At 41.2% G+C, this 20,985-nt stretch overlaps 1 protein-coding gene across 1 annotated transcript; it reads right to left on the bottom strand.

The window, feature by feature from the left end:
- Positions 1 to 10,831: 10,831 nt before the first annotated feature.
- On the bottom strand, positions 10,832 to 16,404 carry PLK2 (polo like kinase 2). Its single transcript, XM_054287128.1, has 14 exons — positions 16,118 to 16,404; positions 15,592 to 15,699; positions 15,316 to 15,432; positions 14,987 to 15,116; positions 14,616 to 14,703; positions 14,256 to 14,351; positions 13,833 to 14,031; positions 13,596 to 13,743; positions 13,080 to 13,177; positions 12,324 to 12,447; positions 11,839 to 12,079; positions 11,611 to 11,740; positions 11,414 to 11,524; positions 10,832 to 11,292 (listed from the first exon to the last, which is right to left on the bottom strand). The coding sequence occupies exons 1-14, from the start codon at positions 16,328 to 16,330 to the stop codon at positions 11,101 to 11,103; spliced, it is 1,995 nt and encodes a 664-aa protein (XP_054143103.1). The 5' UTR covers positions 16,331 to 16,404; the 3' UTR covers positions 10,832 to 11,100.
- Positions 16,405 to 20,985: the final 4,581 nt, after the last annotated feature.

Here is a 20,985-nt window from a genome sequence, read left to right as displayed (position 1 = left end):
ATTGATACTGACAGACAGGGAGTTAACTATATTTTTGGTACAATAAATCAGAGTCAGATTACAGTAATGTATGTTTGTTCTTAGTGGCCGCACACTTGAACACCTGCAAATGGTGTGCAGCTCTGACATAAAAAGACAATTATTTTCTAATTTTAAACCAGATTTTTCAAATTGTCTGAATAATATAACACTGGTTCAGCAGAAAATAAAAAGGAAGTGGAGCCTAGTTCAAATAGGCTAACTTCCATGTAACTTGTGTTTTGGTATCAGAAAGACCAAAATATCCCAGGAAGCTTTGAAGAGAGAGTCAGAAGACCTACCACAGGAACCAGCACAGTAAAGAAAAAAGATTTATCAGGAATTTGCACCTGAGTGAGAATTTGTATTATCAGACAAAACTTCACACTGGGAATTTAGACAACTATTGTCTTTATGAGTTGAGAAATTCGCCACATTACTTTTTCGTTCTGGGGAAAAACAAAAGGAAGGAGAGCCCAAAATTAGGAGGATTAGTAAAAACTAGGAGCATTCATGAAACAGGTCAAGTACAAGCAGATATCATCACTCTCCATAGCTCAAAAAAGGCAAGTGTCAAGCACCTCACAGGAGATGGCAAGTTTTATGGTAGCTCTCTCAGATTTTCAAAAGCCAGCCTTTGAATCTTTGCTCCAGAACTTACCCACAGCATATTCAAGCTATGCTATTGGCATGGGAGTGGGAAAGCACATTCTTTGAAGTGTGCTCCCAGGTGGTATGCATGAATGAAAATTCACACTTCAGAGAACACATTTAGAGCTTTCCATTTGTTGCAATTTTAAACCCTGCATGAAAACACTGTAGATCTGGAGAGGAAGATTTCAGAGTTAGCGGCAGAGCCAGTAATTTTACATAGCTAGGCAGTCTAGGTGTGATCATCATTGCCCATTCCAAGCAGCCCACGTACAAGCCAGATCCATCCAGAAGCCATATAGCTATACCATAACAAAGTGGTCTTTGTCAGGGTGTTCTCGGGATGACAGCTACAAGGGCCACATACGTCTGCTTTGGCAGCCTTGGAGCAAAAGGAATATCAGCTCAGTCCCATCCACTTCTGCCCATGAAGACATTTTCTTATGTGTGATCTCTCTGGACTTGATCATGCTTTTTATTTAGGTTAAGGGTTCATTGATTTTACTGGTGTCAGAGCAGGACATATCACCACTTTGCTGTGCCTTGTTACCCAGGTGTGTGTGTGTGTTACCGTATGTTCCTTTCTTTGATAATGCCATCAGCCCCTGTATCTTGGTCCAACAACAATCTCTGTTTCTTTCCATATCATGCCCTCTGAACAGAATGCCTGTCCTGAGTCATTCTGCAAGTTCACTGTCCCGAATTCTCTTAAGTCCATTCCCAAGAAATACTTCTTTCACAATACACTAATAATCCTAGCAAATAGGACATACACACTAATTAGAATAAAACAACAAACAAACAAGCCATCTTAACTGCTTTATACCAAGCACCATCCCTTGGCAAGTGACCACATAATCTTATTGTTGCTCCTCCTGTCATTCCTCACCTACCTACTACCCAACAATTATTCTGTGTCTATAATTAGTTCACACTGCTGCAACAAGAGATGCTAACTCACCACCTTGTGCCTGTCTGAACATTTCCTGAAATCAGAAGGGTTTTGCAGGGGACAGCAGCCACTGGTGGCAAATGTTTGGAAACCCCCTCAGGAGAACAGATCTTACGCCCTTTCTCTTCAGAAAGACACTTATCTACTTCCAGAAATCATCACTGCTAGTTGCATTCCTGCTATCTCAGGCCCTTATTTAATGATATCTCTGACAGCAAACACATCTTTGCTTTCTCTTTTTTGCATTTCTTCTAGTATCAGTGGAACTGTTAAGGGTAACCCAGATGAGAATGTTTTACCTATAATAAGCAACTAATGTAATAAGGTGTGTATATTTCATTTATATTAAGTAACGATTTCCTATCCCTTTATTTTTGAGAAGCATTCATCACAGACAGAGATTCCCTCTTAAAATGAAAACAGTTAGTCAAATTCAGCCAAAATTATAAAATTTCTTTACATTTCTACATTTCTTTATGGTTTCATTCAGAAAAGAAGTAAATTCTGTATGGCAATTTGCTGTGCAGTATTTTTGGTACTGTTTGGAATATTTCAAGGTTTCTTCTAAATTTAACCTATGCTCATGTTAAGATTTAATCACCCCAAGAAAATATAAAGTTATTTTACTTGTTCTGTGAGCCTGCTATAATCTTACTTTTGAAGCATTCTTGAAAGCATGTGATTTAAAGGACTTAGAGTTTTATGGTTGCTTTACATCTGTTCACTTGTAGAAAATATTGGATTCTCTCTAGTGAATTCAGAAATCCTTTTATAAGCCTTATTGAAATTACAAATATGAAAATGGTCTTTTTAAGGGTATAGAAGACAGAATTAATTTTTAAAAACTATCTAAAGACCTTTTAAGTGTTAGACAATGCACTGATTACATTGTCCTCTATTTTCTAGTTTTAAAGAGTTCAAATTGGCTAAAAACAACAATTACAAACATTTACTATTGAACATAACTAGAAATGTAATGTCCAGGACTCAACCATAGGAAATCACAGAATAACAGGATATGCTGCATTGGAAAGGACCTACAAGAGAGACTGAGTAGAAGTCCTGGCCCTGCAAAGCACCATCCCCAAAAGCCACACCATGTGCCCAAGAGTATTGTCCAAAGGTTATTTGTACACCATAAACTGGATACACAATTGCAGGATGACTCTTTGTTTTCCCAACACTCTGGTTTCAATAAGTCCACAGCATAAACCCATTGTTTATGGAAAGAATCAGAGTAAAGGAGAAAATGCCACGTCTGTCTATAGGATCCTTCCATGGCTTTGGATGTTTTGCTTCTTTTCCTTGCCCAAAATCAAGGTGATCACTCGTTGCAAGCTCCCTCCTCTCCAGGTTCCTACTTTGAGACCCCAAGACCTGACCTGGAGAAATGTTGAGCATTCCTCCTCAGTAAAAACTCTTGAGTGTTTGAGAAACACTGGAGAAAGGGATCTTAAGCTGATAAACAGATTCCCTATGTGTGCTGTCTTACTTTTGTAAAATGGACGTATTAATGCTGTTTATCTGACAGCCATATTCCACATAACATCCAATGTGTTAGTACCCAGGAGTAATTAGAAGTGGGAAGCCCTACAGAAAAACACCTAAATACAAAAGAGATACCCCATTGGGATCTACAGCACTTCAGGTATGAGTTAGATGGATACAACATTTAAGAGGGGGAACCAGACTGTAAATCACAGAGATGATGCTACAGGCTCTAATTTTGGCCAAGATCCCTATTTCATTTTAAGTTGTTACCCTTTTCAGATAACATTTCCAATTTCCAGACACCTCTCTGAAAAGTGATGATTTCGCCAGCTGCTTGTCTGTTCAAAATGCTTACGATTATTTGAGCTCAGTACAGTACCTGCACTTTCATTTTGGTGTGTCTCATTGAAGAACGGAACTTTCTACTGCATTTCTACATCTGAAACTATATGAAAAGGTAAACCTGAGACCAAAGAAGTAATCTTTTAAGTGTTAGTGTCTTTTAAGAAGGCACTAATTTCACTGGTTGTAGACAAATTAGCAAACAGAAGTTTACTTTGTCATTATGAAAACAGTAACAACCAAAAAGGCAGAAAATAAGCCATAGTAAAGTACTAGTACATGGGAAACTCTTTATATTGCAAATAGTAGTCCAGAAGAGGTACAGCATACAAAAGTCACAAATCACCATCACAGCTGGAAGTTTAGGCTCAGAAAATCAGTTGTTGGTTCTAAAAAGGCCACCCATATATCACACATCTCAGGCAACAATGGCCATATCCCTGGTGACCCACCCCAAACACCCCACATAATCCCTGACCAGTCCGGAGCAACTTCATGGAAACAGGGTGTTTTAGCTGTCATGCCTGCTGTTTAGTCATTAGACTTCCCTGTGAAGACTTCCAGCAAGGATACCAATTAATGCAAATGGCTTGTAATTAACAGTGATGATTTTTGTAACATGGATACCTTCTCAGTAAGAACAGGAATGAGCCACCAACTCATTTCACATGAGGCAACCATCAGGAGGTAAATTTGCAGTTAATAAAGGCCCAAGTGAGAACGAAACCAGTGACTCAGAAGACTAATGCATTGTCTTGCGATACTGGTCCCCAGTGCTGGCACCACTAATCTAACTGGATCAGATCATTGTTAATCCTTTGTTTTACTGAGAATGTGAAAATTCTCTTAACACTTACTTCACATTTGATTTCCTCAGAGATGCCTGTTGTGTGTCATAAGTGTGCTATCTCCTGACAGAGCACCTTCTCCATTACTTGGAGGGGAATTCACTCTCTCAGCATGCCTTTTGTTTTCACCTGTCCAGCTCCACTCCTGTCTTCTCCTGCGAGTATGATGCCTGCTTTGACTGCCTCCACTTTCACACTGCTAATCTTCCATTTGACCTACTTTGGCATTGCTCTCTTGGCTCTCCTGGTAACAGATGTGTAAAGGGTGCTGATATGTAAGTTCAAGTGTCTCTCTTTTCTACTCAGCTCCATTTAACGTTGCTAGATTTTATTTTTTATGTGATTTTGAATTTCTGTACTCGATTAATTTCCTACTGTGTATTGATTCCTGTTATTGTCTTTTCTGTAGTCACAACACTCAGTATTTCACTGTGGTCCATACCTGCTTTTACCACTGGCAGAGCACACTGGCCATCTTCTCTGACATCTCAAATCCCCTCAAACATCTTTCTTTAATGCAACTCATGAGATAACACAGGAGCTTACTCCCTTACTCCAAAAATATGAGCTCCCACTTAGTCCTCTTTTATTGACTCATAATGGATCAATTATCATGGATCAAGAGTCCTCTACAGCTTCTAATTGCTATCATTTTCTACCTCAAAGACCATTCCTTTCCCCTTCCCAGGTTAGTGATGGACCTCGTCGATGTGGCAAGGGTGAGTGAAAGGGAGGCTCCCCACTGCAGGTTCTGCTGCCAGGGCACCTGAGACCTGCCCTGGCCCTGCCTGGGCCGGCTCCCGCAGCCCGAGCCATCCTCGGGCAGCTCCTGGGCAGCTCTGGGCCCTGCCCCGGCCCGGCTGCGGCCCTGCCCCGGCCCGGCTGCCTACTGACCCGCCGCACCTCGTCCGGCCGGCTGCCTTCTGCCTCACTGCCACCACTTCCTCCAAGACCTGTTTGCTCCGAGGGATACTTCGAAATGGGGCCTCTGCCTCCCAAAATATTCTCTCCACTGGCTGCCCCAGCTAGCCCTCCCTCATGTTTCCATCCCAGGTCTCCCTCCCCTGAGTCACAGCTCTCCAGCACCTTCCCTTCCTCCTGGTGTTATGAGCTCTCTCACTTTTTCCAGAACCCCACTGTAAACCCGTGCTCCCACATACTCCTTGTGCTATGACTCACCTTCCCTAGCTAACCTTCTAATTATTTGTAATTAACAATAACAAGAAGGAACTGACATTAAGTAGAGATGATCAGATGTGAGGATGAGTTCAGTTGAAATGCTTAGAGAGAGAAACAGCATCATATACTACAGAATAATTCTGTAATCGTTCTGTGTACATTCCTCTTTCCATAACCACTGCCTGACACTATTGTGCTCTGTGTCCTTTTATGAGATATCTAACCTTGACAGGAAGTAGAGACCATCCACTTTCATTTCCACAAGTGCTCATTAGTAACAGAGGTAAGGGCATCTGAAAATCAGACTAGCTTTTAAAATTTTCCCTGTAAAGCAACATCAAATGTAACTGTTGCAGCCTGTGCTAATATATACTACAAGGCATTTAAATTACCGTGAACTTGTCTCAGCTGCCTTGAGTTTCCCTGTACCAACAAGTCCAGCCTTTCCTGTTCTGCCCACTTATTGCACCTCTCATGCATCTTTTACTTCAGCTATCCATGACTTAATGCAATGGCAGGCATGAGAAGCTGGCCTTGAGGATGATACGCAAATTGCTTTTTTTTTCTTTCTATAGAAGATTAAATTTGCTTTGATGGCATAACCTCGCTTCCTTTCTTCCGCTCTCATTGACTTTCCTCCTCTGCCACAGTCTACTTTATGATGCATTATGCCTTCCATTTCTCCCATCAGAATCAGCAGTCTTAATCCACTGGATCCAGAATCCCACCACAAAAGCCTTGTTACTTTCATTCCTCCAGTGAAGCCTATTCCAAAACAATAAAACTACATTAAAATTTATTGTTTATAATAAATAGGGGAAAAAGTCTTATAAGCTATGAATCAGAGGCTACTTTATGAGCATAAAATGTCACATGTGTAGAATTTTCATGAGTTCTCAGTTTACTATTATTTTGATTCTAATGTTTGTGTCTGTGGAACCCTTGAAGCATGACCAGGAGCAGATGAGGTCTTCTGGAGTTGGCAGTAAGACTGAAAGGGTGACTTCAAAGCTTCTTTTACTCATGGTGTTAACACCATTGCTGTTGTGGTCATTTGATGTGAAATACCAGGAACTGAAAACTTCAGAAGAAAGGTCCACAAGAATGATGTCCTAGATGACCAGGTTCTAAAGGGTAATTGTGCTACTTTAGCACTTCGGAGCACTCTGTCTAGGAAGACCTAGTTGTGTGATAGGTTATCAGTCTCAAAGATCCCAAATCCAGGTAAACAATTTAAATGAGCTTGTATTTATTCCTCAGGGTACGGAATGAGGCAAAACAAAGTCCACCTCTGCCTAAGATCCTCAGTGTATGGAGTGACACCCATGCACCCATCCACTCACTTGTGGATAATGCTTGAGTCACCTTTATGTAACTTTTGAAACCATCAGCAGAAAATAGGCAGGCATTTTCACGATCATTCAATATATGTAAGGGAGGCAGTGTGTGGATTAGTCTTCTTTTCTGGTCTGCCACAAAAAACATCAGCCTACAAACTGCCAAAGTGCTGAGTGAGTTCATTCAGGTCTTCACTCAGAATCCTTAGAGGAGGTAACTATAAAATACCTTATTGCTTTTTTACCTCTGATGAAAAAGGGTTTAGTAACTCTTTACCTAGGCCAGTTTGGTACTAATAATGCCTCATGTCAATTTTATGTACTTTTATATTTTCGTCATGAGGATTAAGGCCTTTCTTTCAATAGCAAGCAGGAAAAGGCATCAAAAACGTCAGTCAGCCTTACCTGAGTTCAGATCATATCTAGTTGCTATGGACAAGAGAATATGTTTTGTTGTGTTTTTACCCATGATTTCACAGTAGAGAAGAAAAATGCAATCGTTTCAAGTGTAGCCAGTAAAACAGAATCTTTCAAATCAATTATGTTCCCATACCTAAGGTAATTTAAATGGATAAATCCCAGAGGTTAAATCTTTACTTTCTATTATCCGAATTTCCAAACATCATGAGGATCCATGATATTTGTTTCCAAATATACATATTTACATGGATATTTAAATTGAGTTTAACCTCTTGATTTATATGTTCTAGTTTAACATTGTGTCAATTCTGACACTATTGATGTTCATAAGGCATAAAAATTATAAACCAGACCAAATCAAAAAGAGCAATGGCCCATGCCATGCATTCTGGTTGATTCCTTGGGTATGCATCTGCTTGGGGGTTGATAACGACCTATAATTTTTAAAAATTTTAATTTACATTTAGAACCCATTTAATCAGGCACAAAATTACCTGTCATTGATGGGCAGTGGAAGGATCATTCTCTAATATGACTATTTTCAGAAGTAATGAAATAGCTTTAAAGTAGGAGAATATTCTTCTAGTTTCCTAAGTAACCTGGAGAATATTGGAGACTTGATTCAATATTGTAAACCAGCAAACACTGAAACTGTTTTCTTTTTTCTCATATGTATTATATATAGGAACTTAATGAAATGTAATAATTTCAGGAAAGGATTACAGAATGCCCTAGAATACTTGAGTTACTAGTGGCATCAATGGGTAATGCATTTTTTTAATGCTGAAGCATGACCTGTTTGAATAATTTTCTTGACTTGTTTGCTATCAGCAGATTAGTGCACTCAGTCATACAAGTATGTATGTATACTTAAAAAAAATATTTTCAAATTTCATAAAGATTTTTTAATGAGAGTACAGCAGATTTTTTTCCCGTGTCAATGTTATTTCATCGTGTCCAGCATTCATACCTGACAAACCTTTGTGCTTTCACCTAATCTTTTAATCCTCACATTTCCTTTCAAGTAGATATACTCCCAAACTAGATTTTATGCTGTGTTTTCTCTTGGTTTCAATATAATAGAACATATGCTGGACCAGCATAAAATGCAGACCACATCTTTCAAGAGAAGGTAAGACATTTGTTATACAGAAGAAGAACAAATATCTTTCTAATATTTATCTTCCTGTATGCAGAATTACAAGAAGGAGTTACGTGTTTAAATAGAGAAGGCCAAGTAGTGCACTGCAGTGTCTTATTTAAGACAAGATCCACCCTGAGAAAGAATTTCAGAACCTTTGTTCCTGATGCAAGTTCTTATACCAAGAAATTTAAAATGGCTTTCCCTCTTTGGGCTCAGAGACTAGGACAAAGGTACCTTGAAAAGTGTATTTTTCCTTAACCTGATCTAAACATCTTTCTTGTTTTGCAATGTTAAAATAAAAAGTGAGGTAAGGATACAGAGCAGAAGGTGCACTAAGCAGAAAGATACATAAGGACTTAGCAACCACTGAGCATAAACACTGCATACAAATAGCTCATTCACTTAACTTATTTTAGTGAGGTATCAACCATCCACAGACAACTAGCATCCTGGAACCTTTACATACATTTAAAAATATTCTACATTAAAAGCTAACTTGTTTGCTTATACAAGCCTGAATTATAGCCATAAAAACATGATTTTGGTACACAAAGAAATCATAGCAGCTGAATAAAAGTTTGTACTTTAGCACACAAAAGTTGAACAAAAAGTGTTTTTCCATGTGAAGTACTATAGCTCTAGTAAATTTTGGTTTTGAAGTGCACACAAACTGTATGTTTACTGGTATCCTAAATAAAAAGGGAGATTTCACTTTGTTAGGGAAAAGAACACAACAGTAGCTGTATGTGTGCAGCAGAATTAGGTAAATCATGGCCTCTCAGGAATAAAATCAGCCATAATCCCTTGAAGAAAGTAGACAGCTGGGAAGCTGAATTCTGCTCACTATAGCAAGTATATATTTAACTTCACTGAACTGCCTAGAGTTACATTAATGAATCCATCTGAAGAACTCAATTGGGTCTTCCTGTCTAGACTTGAGAAGTAAATAAATATTACCTAATGCCAGGCATCCAATACAACAAACCCCATCACAGTTATATGTGCTTGTTGCAAGATGAAGTACTCTGCTCACTATTTCAGATTGACCTCTGTACTTTGTTTAGTCTGCATTTTATTACTCTGCCTGTTCCTTACATTCAGCTGCTGTGATTGATACACTGATGGCAATTGATGTTGTTCAGAAAAGGCCTCATTCAGTTATCGGAACAATAGGTCATGTAAGTAATTTACTGCTTGCTGTTGCATCAGAACAGTTACTTGAAGACAGGTATATGTTTATACAGGTCCAGGTGCTATGCAATATCTAAGAGAAATAAGCCCAGTCCACAAGTCAGACAATTTCCCCCTGCCTGGAGTCCATGAGTTCTCCTTAATTGCACCTATTTGCATGGTTTTAACTGATAAATGGCATTGCCTTCAGTTTTGGAAAGCCATTAGTCATGTAAGTGGATGTTTAGAAGCAGGAGGATTGCAGAAAGCAGCAGGCCATCCCTATATTGGTCTCAGAAAACTTAGTGTAAACTGTGGGCTTACTCTACCCAACTGATAAATTTAAACAGCTACAAGTGTTACTGAAACAAAATTACAATTTATTGTATACACTAAGTCACCCTTTAATTTTTTCACCCTTTTGATTTTACTTTACTGGGGTAACCATTTAACCAAGGGTGGAAAGACAAAATAAAGCTCAGTAGAGGCAAAATGACAGGTATGGTTAATTCATTCTGCTGTTGAGGTACCAGGATTCTCAGCCCCTTGATAAGAGCAATGCTTTCCCAGCAAGCAGAGAATTCACACATCCCCTTATCCTTCAGTCTCCAACATACCACCCAGAAGAAAGCATTCTTTTCAGTTAAACATCAATTTTGAGATGTAGTATCTCACAGAGATCCATAGTTTTGTTTTAAGCTCTTAGGACAATAAGTGTCAAGGCCTACATCATTAGTCTGTAAGCTCCATCAGCAGTTATTTTAGGATTGCAGCTATAATTAACAATAGCCGTGTTGGTGTTTGTGACTGCAAGTGGGCATAGAGACAGATAAACCTGCCTACCCTTCATATCCAGACCTGTAGCAGACTTGTTAAAAATAGAATATGGAAAGCAAATCTGAGAGATTTCTTGTAATGCAAAGTAAAGCATGCTCAGTTATATAGGAAAAAGAGTAGAGAATGATGCGTCAGATTTCCATTCTTTATTGCCAACAGATTTATATTCAAAATGCCAAGGTCAAAAAAAAAAAAAAAAGTAATAAATACTTCACTTTAGGCTGTAATAAATAAAAAAAAAAATTAACAAGGAATGCACTTTGCCAGCCACAAGTGTGGGTATTTTTGAAAAATAAGGAAAAAAACAGTATGGCCATAGTTCACAGTTAAGCAACCAGAAGCTGCTTGTTACAATTATCCCCAACAACGGAGCTCTCCCTTCCCTCCCTTTCCAGGTGTGTATTCACAGTTTAACTCCACCAGAGATGCTCTCTTACAGAGCAAACAGACACACTCTGCTCCGAGTTCAAGTCAAATTATATCTTTAACACACATGAAGCAAGGAAAACTATTATCCGAAGAACTCCTTGTCACAACATTTTACTCCAACAAGTAGGTTTAGGCTTCTAATAGATGTGTGCCCAGCACACTTGGACAGTCCAGTTTTCGTACCACCACACATCCATCATCCACATACTAGTTGCTCCACCATCTCCACTGTAGATTCACAGTGAACAAGAGAGTCCATTTGGTTTAACAGAGTCAATTCCTTCAGTTACATCGCTGCAGCAGCATGTTCAGAGCATATTCCATTCTGTGTTTTAGTTCCAATGAACATCCTGAAACCAGAAGAGTTGTCAGACGAAACGTTGTGGATATCCTGTCTTCATTTATGTAGGTAAGGAGATATTCCTCACTCTGATTGCAAATTATGACTTTTGTGTGGTCGTGGTAGAAGTTCACCTGTAAAAGAGAAGTAAGTTACTCTTTGTCTCCTTTCTCCTCTCAATTTCTGAGATTTACCTAGTTCTAATGCAATAAAGTATTTTGAGACCTTTTCTCTGGATGATAGTACCACACTTACTTGAAACGTGCCATCATTGAAGAGCATCATTAATGCTTTATCAGATTTGAGCCACTGTAAGAGGTAAAGCCTGGGCCTGCGTACATCTGTTAGGCTGGGCAAGTCTCCTCCCTAGGAAAGGGAACAGACTATGTTAAGCACTCGGTTTACATTTAGTGTATTTTTACAGCACAGGACCCTGAAGATGCTGAACTTACATCCATAAGGTTCTCCTCCATATAGTGAGAGAAATACTTCAGTACAGTTACTTGGCTAATGAACTGCTCAGGGGCCTCTGTGGCTGGGAAGACAGAGCATTGGCCTAGCTCAGCATAGTAGTGCACTGTCCTGAAAGAGGAAAACAAAATAAGGTGGTTAGTGATGAGAAACAAATATTTAATGTCTAAACTGCTTCAGTGAGTTGTTTGCTTTGTAATGATTCTTACTTTTTGTCTGGCAGAAGGCTCATATGTGCCCCATTGTTGAAGAGGACACCAACAGTGTGATCTGACAGCTGGTACCCAAAGCCATACTTGTTGGAGTAGTCCACCCATTTTGTAACCCACTGGAAGGATGCTGTCAGCTGTTCTTTGGGGTTGCTATCTGCTTCTGGCATATTCTCCAGACATCCCCTCAATACTCTTGCAACTGTATCAGCAACGCTTCCCATAGTACTGTCTTCCAAACCTGAAAAGAAAGGATTATTAGACTGACAAGAGCACATAGAGAGAAGATTTTCATTCTAAACTTTTGAGTTACATAGATTTTAAGAAATCTAGCCTTAATGACTTTCTAGTTTAAATTTTCCAAAATTATTGGCTTTTGCAACATCAAAAATAAGACTATAAAAGCAATGTTTGCTTCAAGCTTTTAAGATATGAGGAAAACAAAGTGGGATTCAGACTTAGACATCAGATTTTGCTGCACTTACATTCACTGCTACTGCTGCAGCTTCCCAAAGTTCCTCTGACTATCATCCGAATGGAGTCTCCAATCTGCTTAGTTTCTGGCAAGGCTCCCGGCTTCACCACTGTTGTGATAAGAGGCTGAATCTCCTAGAAGAGATGTCAGACATGTAAACATCAAACAAAACACAAGACAAGGCTTATACACAAGTTTTGCATGGCTCTCCTGTTTCTCAACAAATGACAAATTCTAGGGAAACTGGTATTCATGTACAAAGATTACAAAGGAGCTGCTGCTAGACTTAGCTTGGAGCAGCACCCCAGGTCTTTCCATTCTTTAGATCTTCAATTTGCATCTCACAGGCTATTAATCACTTTTCTGCTCTCCTGCCCTAGCAAGGGAGCAGCTGTGTGCAGGTCTGAACACCAAATAGCAAAAGACAGATTTCAGCAATTTATTCTTTTAAGAAGCCCTGTTAATCATGAACTGAAGCCCTATATTTGGGATATTGAGAAACAGCACCTGGCAGACAAGTTAACGCACAGGCAACAATGGAGTCTAGGCAGATACTATAATTACTCAAAAGCCAAAATTTATAGTCTCCCTACAAAGGCTACCATACCTTTGTGATGTTTGTTTAAGCCCTCTTAAAGCAGCTCTGCTAATCATTTAAGCTTGATTATGCTGTGTACAGCCCCAGTTCTGATATCCAAGTCAAATATAATTTAATTGTAGCTACTCCACCCAACTGTTACTAGATTTGAACTGCACTTGCATATACCTCATCTGTCTTGTGTTTGGGGGCCTGCTGGGTTATCGACGTCTTCTTCAAATCATGTCTGAGCTTGTAGATTTCTTCATCTTCTTTAGCTAGCCTGTCTACAACACAGGAAAGAAAAAATTAACTCTGAATCTGGAAGTGCTATTGAATTACAGAAAGTATAACAAGTTAGCTGCAGAAAACACATTGCGTCTCTCTAGCAGCTTCTTCTAAGCCTGCCATAGTCTCCCAGAGAAATGATGCCATTATACACAAATCACTCTAAGAGACTAAATTTCAATAAACTTTACAAACTAACAGATGACCAATATAGATGTGGGTGCTGTAAGAAGCATTTATGTATGTAAACTGGCATAGGTAGGCAGGCTATATCTATACTTATCAAGAAAAAAGTCAAAACCAAGCCAGGAAAGCTCTAAGACACGAATACGTGTTCCGTTGCTATCTCACAGATGTACACTAATATGAAACTGATGGAATAGAAATAAGTGGACTATATCTAGACTTCAAACTTACTATGTGTGTCCAAGTATCTGGCCTTATCCTTTTTCCCCCCAAAGAGAGCAGCAGCTGCTTTTTTGAAGAAATTTTTCGCAGGACTTGACAAATGGAAATCAGGGACGGTGTGACAACAGCTTGCAGAAAGTCTATCAGGTGTAAAGCCCTGTGGAAATACAACACAATTTTTAGACCACAGAGTGCATTTTTATGTGGATTTTGTTTTTTACACCACTAATAGCAGACAGTACAAACCTGTAAGAAGAATTCATGTCGAATTATTTCATCTAAACTGGGCCGATCTTCAGGGTTTTTTGACAACATGCTAGCTATTAAGTGTTTTGCAGGTGCCAAGAGAGATGAAGGCAGGCTGTATCTTGCTTCCCTTATACATCTGTATGTTTCTTTAAGATTTGTAGTCTCAAATGGGGGTCTTCCCAACAGCATTGTATACCTGTTTGAAGGCGAAGGAAAATGGTTTTATTTTACACACCCACCATACTTGTGTCTACAGCTACAAAAAAAGGCTTTGTCTATCTCCCAACATGAAGAATTTCTGCATTGAGCTACACATGTATAAAAGGCTGTAAATGGATGCAGCACTGCGTCCCCTTTGAACTCTCAAAAGTCTAAGCCAGTGACAGATATAATACATTTCAAAGGCAGGAAAGTACTTACATTACACAGCCTAAGGCCCATATATCAGATTCACAGCCATGCCCTTGTTTGTTGAGGACTTCTGGAGAGAGGTAATTTGGTGTGCCACATATTGTTCTGAAAAAAATCAAAGACACCACAGAGCTGGTTAATATTTCAAATAGAAAGAGGAAGGAGCTACTTTTCAAAGGGCAGGTTTTCTTCTCAAGTTCAGATGTCTAAAGAGGAGCTGTAGGAACTTTAATAGCATAGATGTTTTTTCATTTTATCTTCATGACACAAGAGGGGCAGTAACTGGCTTTTGCTATGGAACATGATGTCTTGTTTCCATATGAATTTAGTTTCATTTACGACTATTCTATACATTTTTGATGCTCCTACCTCCTCCTGTGCTCCAGTGGTTCCAGCCTAGCTGCCAAGCCAAAGTCACCAAGCTTCAGTTCCATGTTCTCATTGATAAAGAAGTTACCTGGCAGACAAAGAAATTCCAGTTAGTCCATCCCTGGCAAGGTATGAAGGCATTTGCCACAGGTGCTGAGTCATACTTTGTTCAGAGCCAGAAGCTAGGCAAGATTTTTTTTTTTTTTTAATTAGGAATGCTTAATGTCATCCCTTAAGCAGCATGAGTTTCCACTGTAAAGACAGACTAAGCTGATTCTACTAAACAAACTATCACCATACAAGGATAAAGTGGTACAACACTGACAGGGCTGGAGGAGTATGTTTAGAAGTTGGCAATCCGGAGAACTTACCTAGTTTAAGATCCCTGTGTAAGATTTCCTGTTCATGAAGATACTTCAGCCCTGACACAATTTGCCTGAGGTAGTATCGTACTTCTGGTTCTGTCAATACCTTCCTCGCTTTTAAGATGTGAGCCATTGACTGCAGAGGAAAAACAAAGGCAGAAATGTCACTGACAATTCATGCACAAGATTCACCTTAAGCAGAAGTAAATGAGTACATACAGAAACAACAACTAAAGCCACAAAAAAAAAAAAAAAAATGTTTTACACATCACGCATTTAAATTAGTTGCAGATTCCAGGTAAGTAAATACCAGATTCCTCCCAGTTGATGCTCACCCTTCTACTGCAGTATTCCAGAAGAATGTAAATATTCTCTCTGTCTTCAAAGTAGTGATAAAACTGCACAACATGTCTATGATTAAGCATTCTGTGCAGCTCAATCTCTTTATCAATCTGTAAAGACAAGACAGTGGGAAAGAAGAAAGGTGTTGTTAGCCTTACTTCCACAAGGCTGAGCAGACAGCTCTATCAGAACCATTTCAGGAAAAGGGGTAGGCAATCCAGCACACAAAGAGTTTGTGGAAAAAAAAATAATCATTCATGCATACATACCTTCTCCCTTTGATGAGGTTTTGCTACTCTGCTGTGAGGAATGATTTTCGCAGCATAAACTTTATTTGTTGTCAAATCTGTCATCTCGTAACACTTGGCAAATCCACCCTAGAGAGACACAGGAGAAAAAGGCAATTAGAGCAGGTATAAATGCAGTCCTGCACTTAGTCATTCACCAGCTCATGTATTAGTCAAGAAGCGCAACTTCCTTAGCAAAGGGCAATTTTCTACGGACAGGTCCCGGGTTCATCGTCTGTAGGAAGGCTCGCAAGCTCCCCACTCCCCGCATGCACCATCCAGGTCTTTCCCGCGGGCTCGCCCGAGCCGAAGGCACGATTCCGGGGCAGCAAGGGCGCTCGGACCCACAGCCCCTGGCTCGGGCGGCGCTGCCAGGTCGCGGGCGGCAGCGCACTCCGCTCTCCGGGGGAACGCAGCCCCGCGGGGGCAGCGCCCGGCCGAGAAGGGCGGCGAGCGGGGCACACTGGCCGCCGCCTCGGGAGGGCACGGGGCTCGGCGCGGCCATTACCTTTCCGAGCACCTTGCCGCGGCAGTAACGCTTCCCCGTCGTGGGGTCGGTAATAATCCGGGACACCTCGGCTGCGGGGTGGCCGTGCTGGTGCGGCGGCTCCTCCGCCTTCTTCCTGCGCGACTCGCCGCCGGCCGCTCTGCCCGCTGCCGCCTCGCAGCCCTTGGCACCGCCGCCGCCCGGTGGGTGGGCGATAGTCCGTAGGAGCTCCATCACCGCACCCCGCCTGCTCCGTCCTGCCTGCCCTCCTCGGTCCCGCTCCACCTGCCCTGCCCAACCCTTCCCACCCGCTCTGCTCAAGACGCTGAGCCGCTCCGCGGCTCGGCCTTTATGAAGCGGGTGGCGGCTCCGCCCCAACGCTGAGGGGCGGTCCCGCCCCAACTCCGCTCCGCCCGCCCGGCCCGGCCCAGCTCGCCCCGCCCCGGCAGGCCCTGAGGAGAGCTGAGCAGCGCCGGGCTGACCTGTTCTGCCCTCTTGCCGAACTGTCCTATTCTGCCCTCCCTTGCTCAGCGGTGTGGAGGGAGCAGAGCGAAGCGGCGGGGCGAACAGGGTCTTGTCCCCCGACAGCGAGGGAAGCTGCCCTGGCCGCTCGTGTGGGAGCTCGTCAAAGAGAGCTTCAGCTTGAGAGGTGTTTTTCTCGCTCGAGGATTGCTGTGTGCGGGGCAGTGGGGGTTGGTGACGGACGGTCCGAGCTGCAGGAGCAGCCCTGTAACGCGTGCCTGTTGCTGCGCGTCAGGAAGAGAAGGAGTTTGTCCCGCCTGCGCCAAAGCAGCTCCAGCGCAGCAGAGAGACAGACAGGGCCAGCATGGAGCTGAGGCACATGGGCTTGCTCAGATGGTACAAATCACTGGCATGAATGCCCCAATGCCAAGGGGCTACCGTGTCCCTCCCTTGGTAAGGAGAGCTCATGCCTAGGAACATGCCCCACAGCTGTCTAACAACAGTCAGCTCTCAAATCTCTTCATAAGCAGCAAATAAATCAAGTTGGAAGGCACCTGAAGGCAATTGTAGTATAGGGCCTCTGTACAGGCAATTGCTAGAAAGTGAAGTTTGGTCAGGGAGAACAATACTGAAATGTGAAACAGTTTTGCATTTGTCCTTTCTGAAGATGGAAAAATGCCAAAATTTATCATTTTCTTAGTGTATTGCCTATTTCTGAAGTAGAATTTTCTTGTTGGCAGACAAAATACTTCTACTTGTTTTTGTTGCTGGTAAAAATCAAAGACTAGTTTATTTGGTAGGAATGAGTCTCAATGCCTATAAGTTATTTCAGTGTCAGTCCCTTAAAATCTCTCATTTCACATCTTAAAATAACAGAACGGCCTAATTTTAGAGTGTCAACAACAGGATGCATGCCTTAACAGAACACACAAAGTCCCCCCAGCCAAAACCCGCAAGAGTGTAGAACAACAATATTTGTTTATTTGTTTCTCCCCATAGGTGCTGCTTTAGGAAGGTAACAGTGCTGAAGTGTTAAATGTACTGGATTGTGTACACTCTTCATCTGCAGTTTTTTAATGGGCATTTGCTGCTGCATTCAGTTGCCTTCCTAACTCACTCTGCAAAACCTAGTCAAATCACATTAATATTACTAGTCATTAACTATAGGGGTAGAGGTAAATAGAAAAAGAAGGAAAAATTGGGATAAGCAGATACTGTTCAGTCCTGTGCCCCCTTAGCCCTTTGTCTTACAGGCACTGACTTCCTTGACAAATATTTTTGCCCTCACGTAACCTTACCTTTCTCCAAATTAGTACCCGTTTTTGTAAAATAAATTACAAATAAACGTGATTTCCCTTTGTTACGTGTCAGTACATTGCTTTGGTCTGCTGCGATGAAAGGCTTTTGGGGAAAGGGGAAATAGGCAGAATAGAGGTACACGTTTTCCATCTTCTGGAATGAAGTGGTACTGCACATGGTAAAAAGCGTAAGGAAAACAAGCTTTGTCTGGTAAAGGTTTAGGGAAGATTGTTAAGCTTGGCTTTAAGAGGACACAAGCACGTGGTTAAAGTACACAAAGTGTTCCGATAAGCAGGATTGACACAATTGTTCTCACCTACTTTGCTGAAACAAAGTATTTAAGCTGTGTTCCCTGAGTTACAAAAGGCCATGAGGCTGCTGGGCTGTCCCATGCAGAAGTTACCCTGGGACTGATTTTCTCACTTTCTCATAGGGATTGTTTGCCTAACACTCATCTCAAGGTGCCAAGTTCACCGTATTGTTTATTGTGAGGTTTTACAAAGCAAACTTGCTTTCTTCTAAAGGTGATCTCTTGGATAAAATAACATTGTAGTTAATGGGAGGGTGGTTTTTTTGGTTTTTTTTTGTTTGTTTTTTTTTTTTTTTATATTTTTATATTTTGCAAAGGAAAGCCATTCTAGCCTGTGCTCTGTAATCTCCCAATTTTTTTTCTTCCCAATTACATTAGCTAAATGGTCAAATGTACCTGCAGCCTGCACAAGAAACTTATTTGAAACTGGCTAAGATAGCAGCAGCTCTGTAGCCAAATCAGTATACAGTGTTACAGTTTCCTGCCAAGAAACAGGGCAAACCTAGCCCAAACTCAGGCCTCAGGCGTTCCTTCTGTCTCTCTCTCTAGAAAAAAGCAATCATATATTCCTACAGCTCCATTTTGACACAAGTATAGAGCTGTTCATAAAAGCCAAGGGTCTGTGAAGACTGTGTGTGCATAAATCCCTGGTTCAGATGAGGAATAGGAATTTGACAGTCAGAAGCTGTCAGTCTGACCACTGGCTTGTGGGAAGAAGGTCTTATTAGGAACCGCTTATTCTTACCCTAACATTATAAAAGTGAGGGTCCAGAGACTAACATTATAAAATTTAAGTCCAGAGACTTAAATTTCCAGAAAGAAGAATATTAAATCCTGATTTCCAACTTCATTAATATTACGGAGCTTCATATATGTATTCATGAGCATGATTTTGCCAGGGAAACCAAGGCTTTCTATGAAATCCGGACCAGCACCATATACCTGCCTTCCAGACCGACTCTTAACTGAATTTTCTGAATATTTGGTTCCACTCATACTATTTCCCTACCCAGTATTGCCAATCTAAGCCAATTCAGTATGCTCCTGCACAATGCATGCTGGACTCTGGTGACAGCCCACACTTATTTGGCAGGCAGACCTGACCTTCCACCTGGCTGGCCTCATAATTTGATTTCTGCAATCAGGTTAGCAGATAGCTCTCCTGCCTCAGGTTAGCTTTTGTTCGAACCGGGTTTTTCATTTAACTGGTCATGGAGTGCCCTCAGCTGTTGAAGAGAGGCTATGGCAGTCTGTCCTAAAAGAGGTGTATTCTACTTAAAGATGGGACATACAAATTAGTTCAATGAATAGCGTGTTCACTGGATTATGTATCAACATATATAACAGCTTACTTCTAGAACATCACCTTATAGAAAATGTGTTATTAAAATTGGGGCTTTTACAGAATGTTCTTCATCATGCTTTGTGACTTGAGTCTATTGTTAGTCTTACTTCACTTTAATCTTTATTGATTGACTAAGTCTCACTTCTCTTCTTGGTTTATTACTGTCTTGTTTTAGGGAAAATTTGGGAGGAAACTTCTGAATGGGTATTTTTTAGAAAGCAAACTCAAGTGGCCCCTCCCTTCTGCTGGTTCAGAAAATATTTCTTTGGAGAAAAGTGGAAAAAAAAATTTTATTTAACTAGCAAAGTACTTACAAACATGAAAAAATTAATAATATTAAACAATGGAACTTTTTGTTGTTCTGAAGAGATGGCAAATTCAGAAAGTCCTTGTTGTGGGGTGTACCTTGGCTTGCTCAGTCTCTTATCGTCCCTCCTATGCTGGACAATGCCACCTCCTGGTTCCCAGTAGCCACAGGTGTGAGCTCCCGGTGTTTTTCTGGGTTTTCAGTTCAGAGCAGGGCTGAACAGCTCCAAGAAAAAGAAAAGCCACAGTCTGGGGAACTTGTCTGCCTCAGCCAGCTAGAAACTAACTAAAAGCAAAGGAGAGCTTCCTCCACTGTGCGTGCTGCAGAGAGTGCAGTCTGTGAGGAGGATGCAGGGAGCAAGGGCAGTCCCTGAGAACAAACTCTGTGCTGCTTCTCCCCCCTCAGCTCTCAGAACCAGTCTTAAAGGTGCAGAACTTATACCCAGCATAAACAGAACAGACAACTGGGGATACAAGCATCTTAAAGTCACCATAGGACAATTACCTAACTTATCCTCTCACATTGCACTTCCACACCAGGCTTTCCTCTCAATCCCATATGGGTCTGTATATTCTCTGTTTTTGTTTTCCATGCTTTCCCTGTTCTCCCAGGCATTAGTTTTTGTGCTTCCAGTAAAGTACTCATTTGTAAGGTTTCTAGCATAGGCATCCTTAACAAATAAAGTATAAAATACACAAAAGCTGGACTTGGTATAGAATTAAACATTTGCTCTTCAGTTTGTTACTTCCCTTGCAGGATTTTATTGTCATAGATTGTTCCTACACTCAGGCATGATAGCATTTTTTCCCCTTAAATCACTGCAGAAACACTTGTTTCTGCTATAATTCATGTCTCTTAATTTTCTTTGTTTGAAGCTTGGCAATGTTTCCAAAGACCTAGATTCTTTTGCAGTTTCATTCAATGTGATCTACTAATTAAAAAGCAGGCAGACTACCAAGAGCTTAAGGCAATCATATGGTTTCCCAGAAAGATCTCCCAAGAAAAGAGGAGGGTGTTTAGGGCAGTGGTCACACAGGCTGTGCTAGCTTTTAGGGTGGTGCTTCCTTTTGGGGTGGTGCCAAGGTCTGTTCTCTTCCTACCTACTCAGTGTAAGTTCCCTGGGGCTGGCAGGAGGACAGGCTTGCTGTTGTGGCAGTTATAGGATC

This window comes from Melozone crissalis, unplaced genomic scaffold, assembly GCF_028551555.1.
Source record: "Melozone crissalis strain CALT ecotype California unplaced genomic scaffold, PUWL_Pcris_2 ptg000005l_1, whole genome shotgun sequence".
NCBI lineage: Eukaryota > Metazoa > Chordata > Aves > Passeriformes > Passerellidae > Melozone > Melozone crissalis.
The sequence above is the reverse complement of the archived record's forward strand: the minus strand, read 5'-3'. Positions and strand labels throughout refer to the sequence as shown.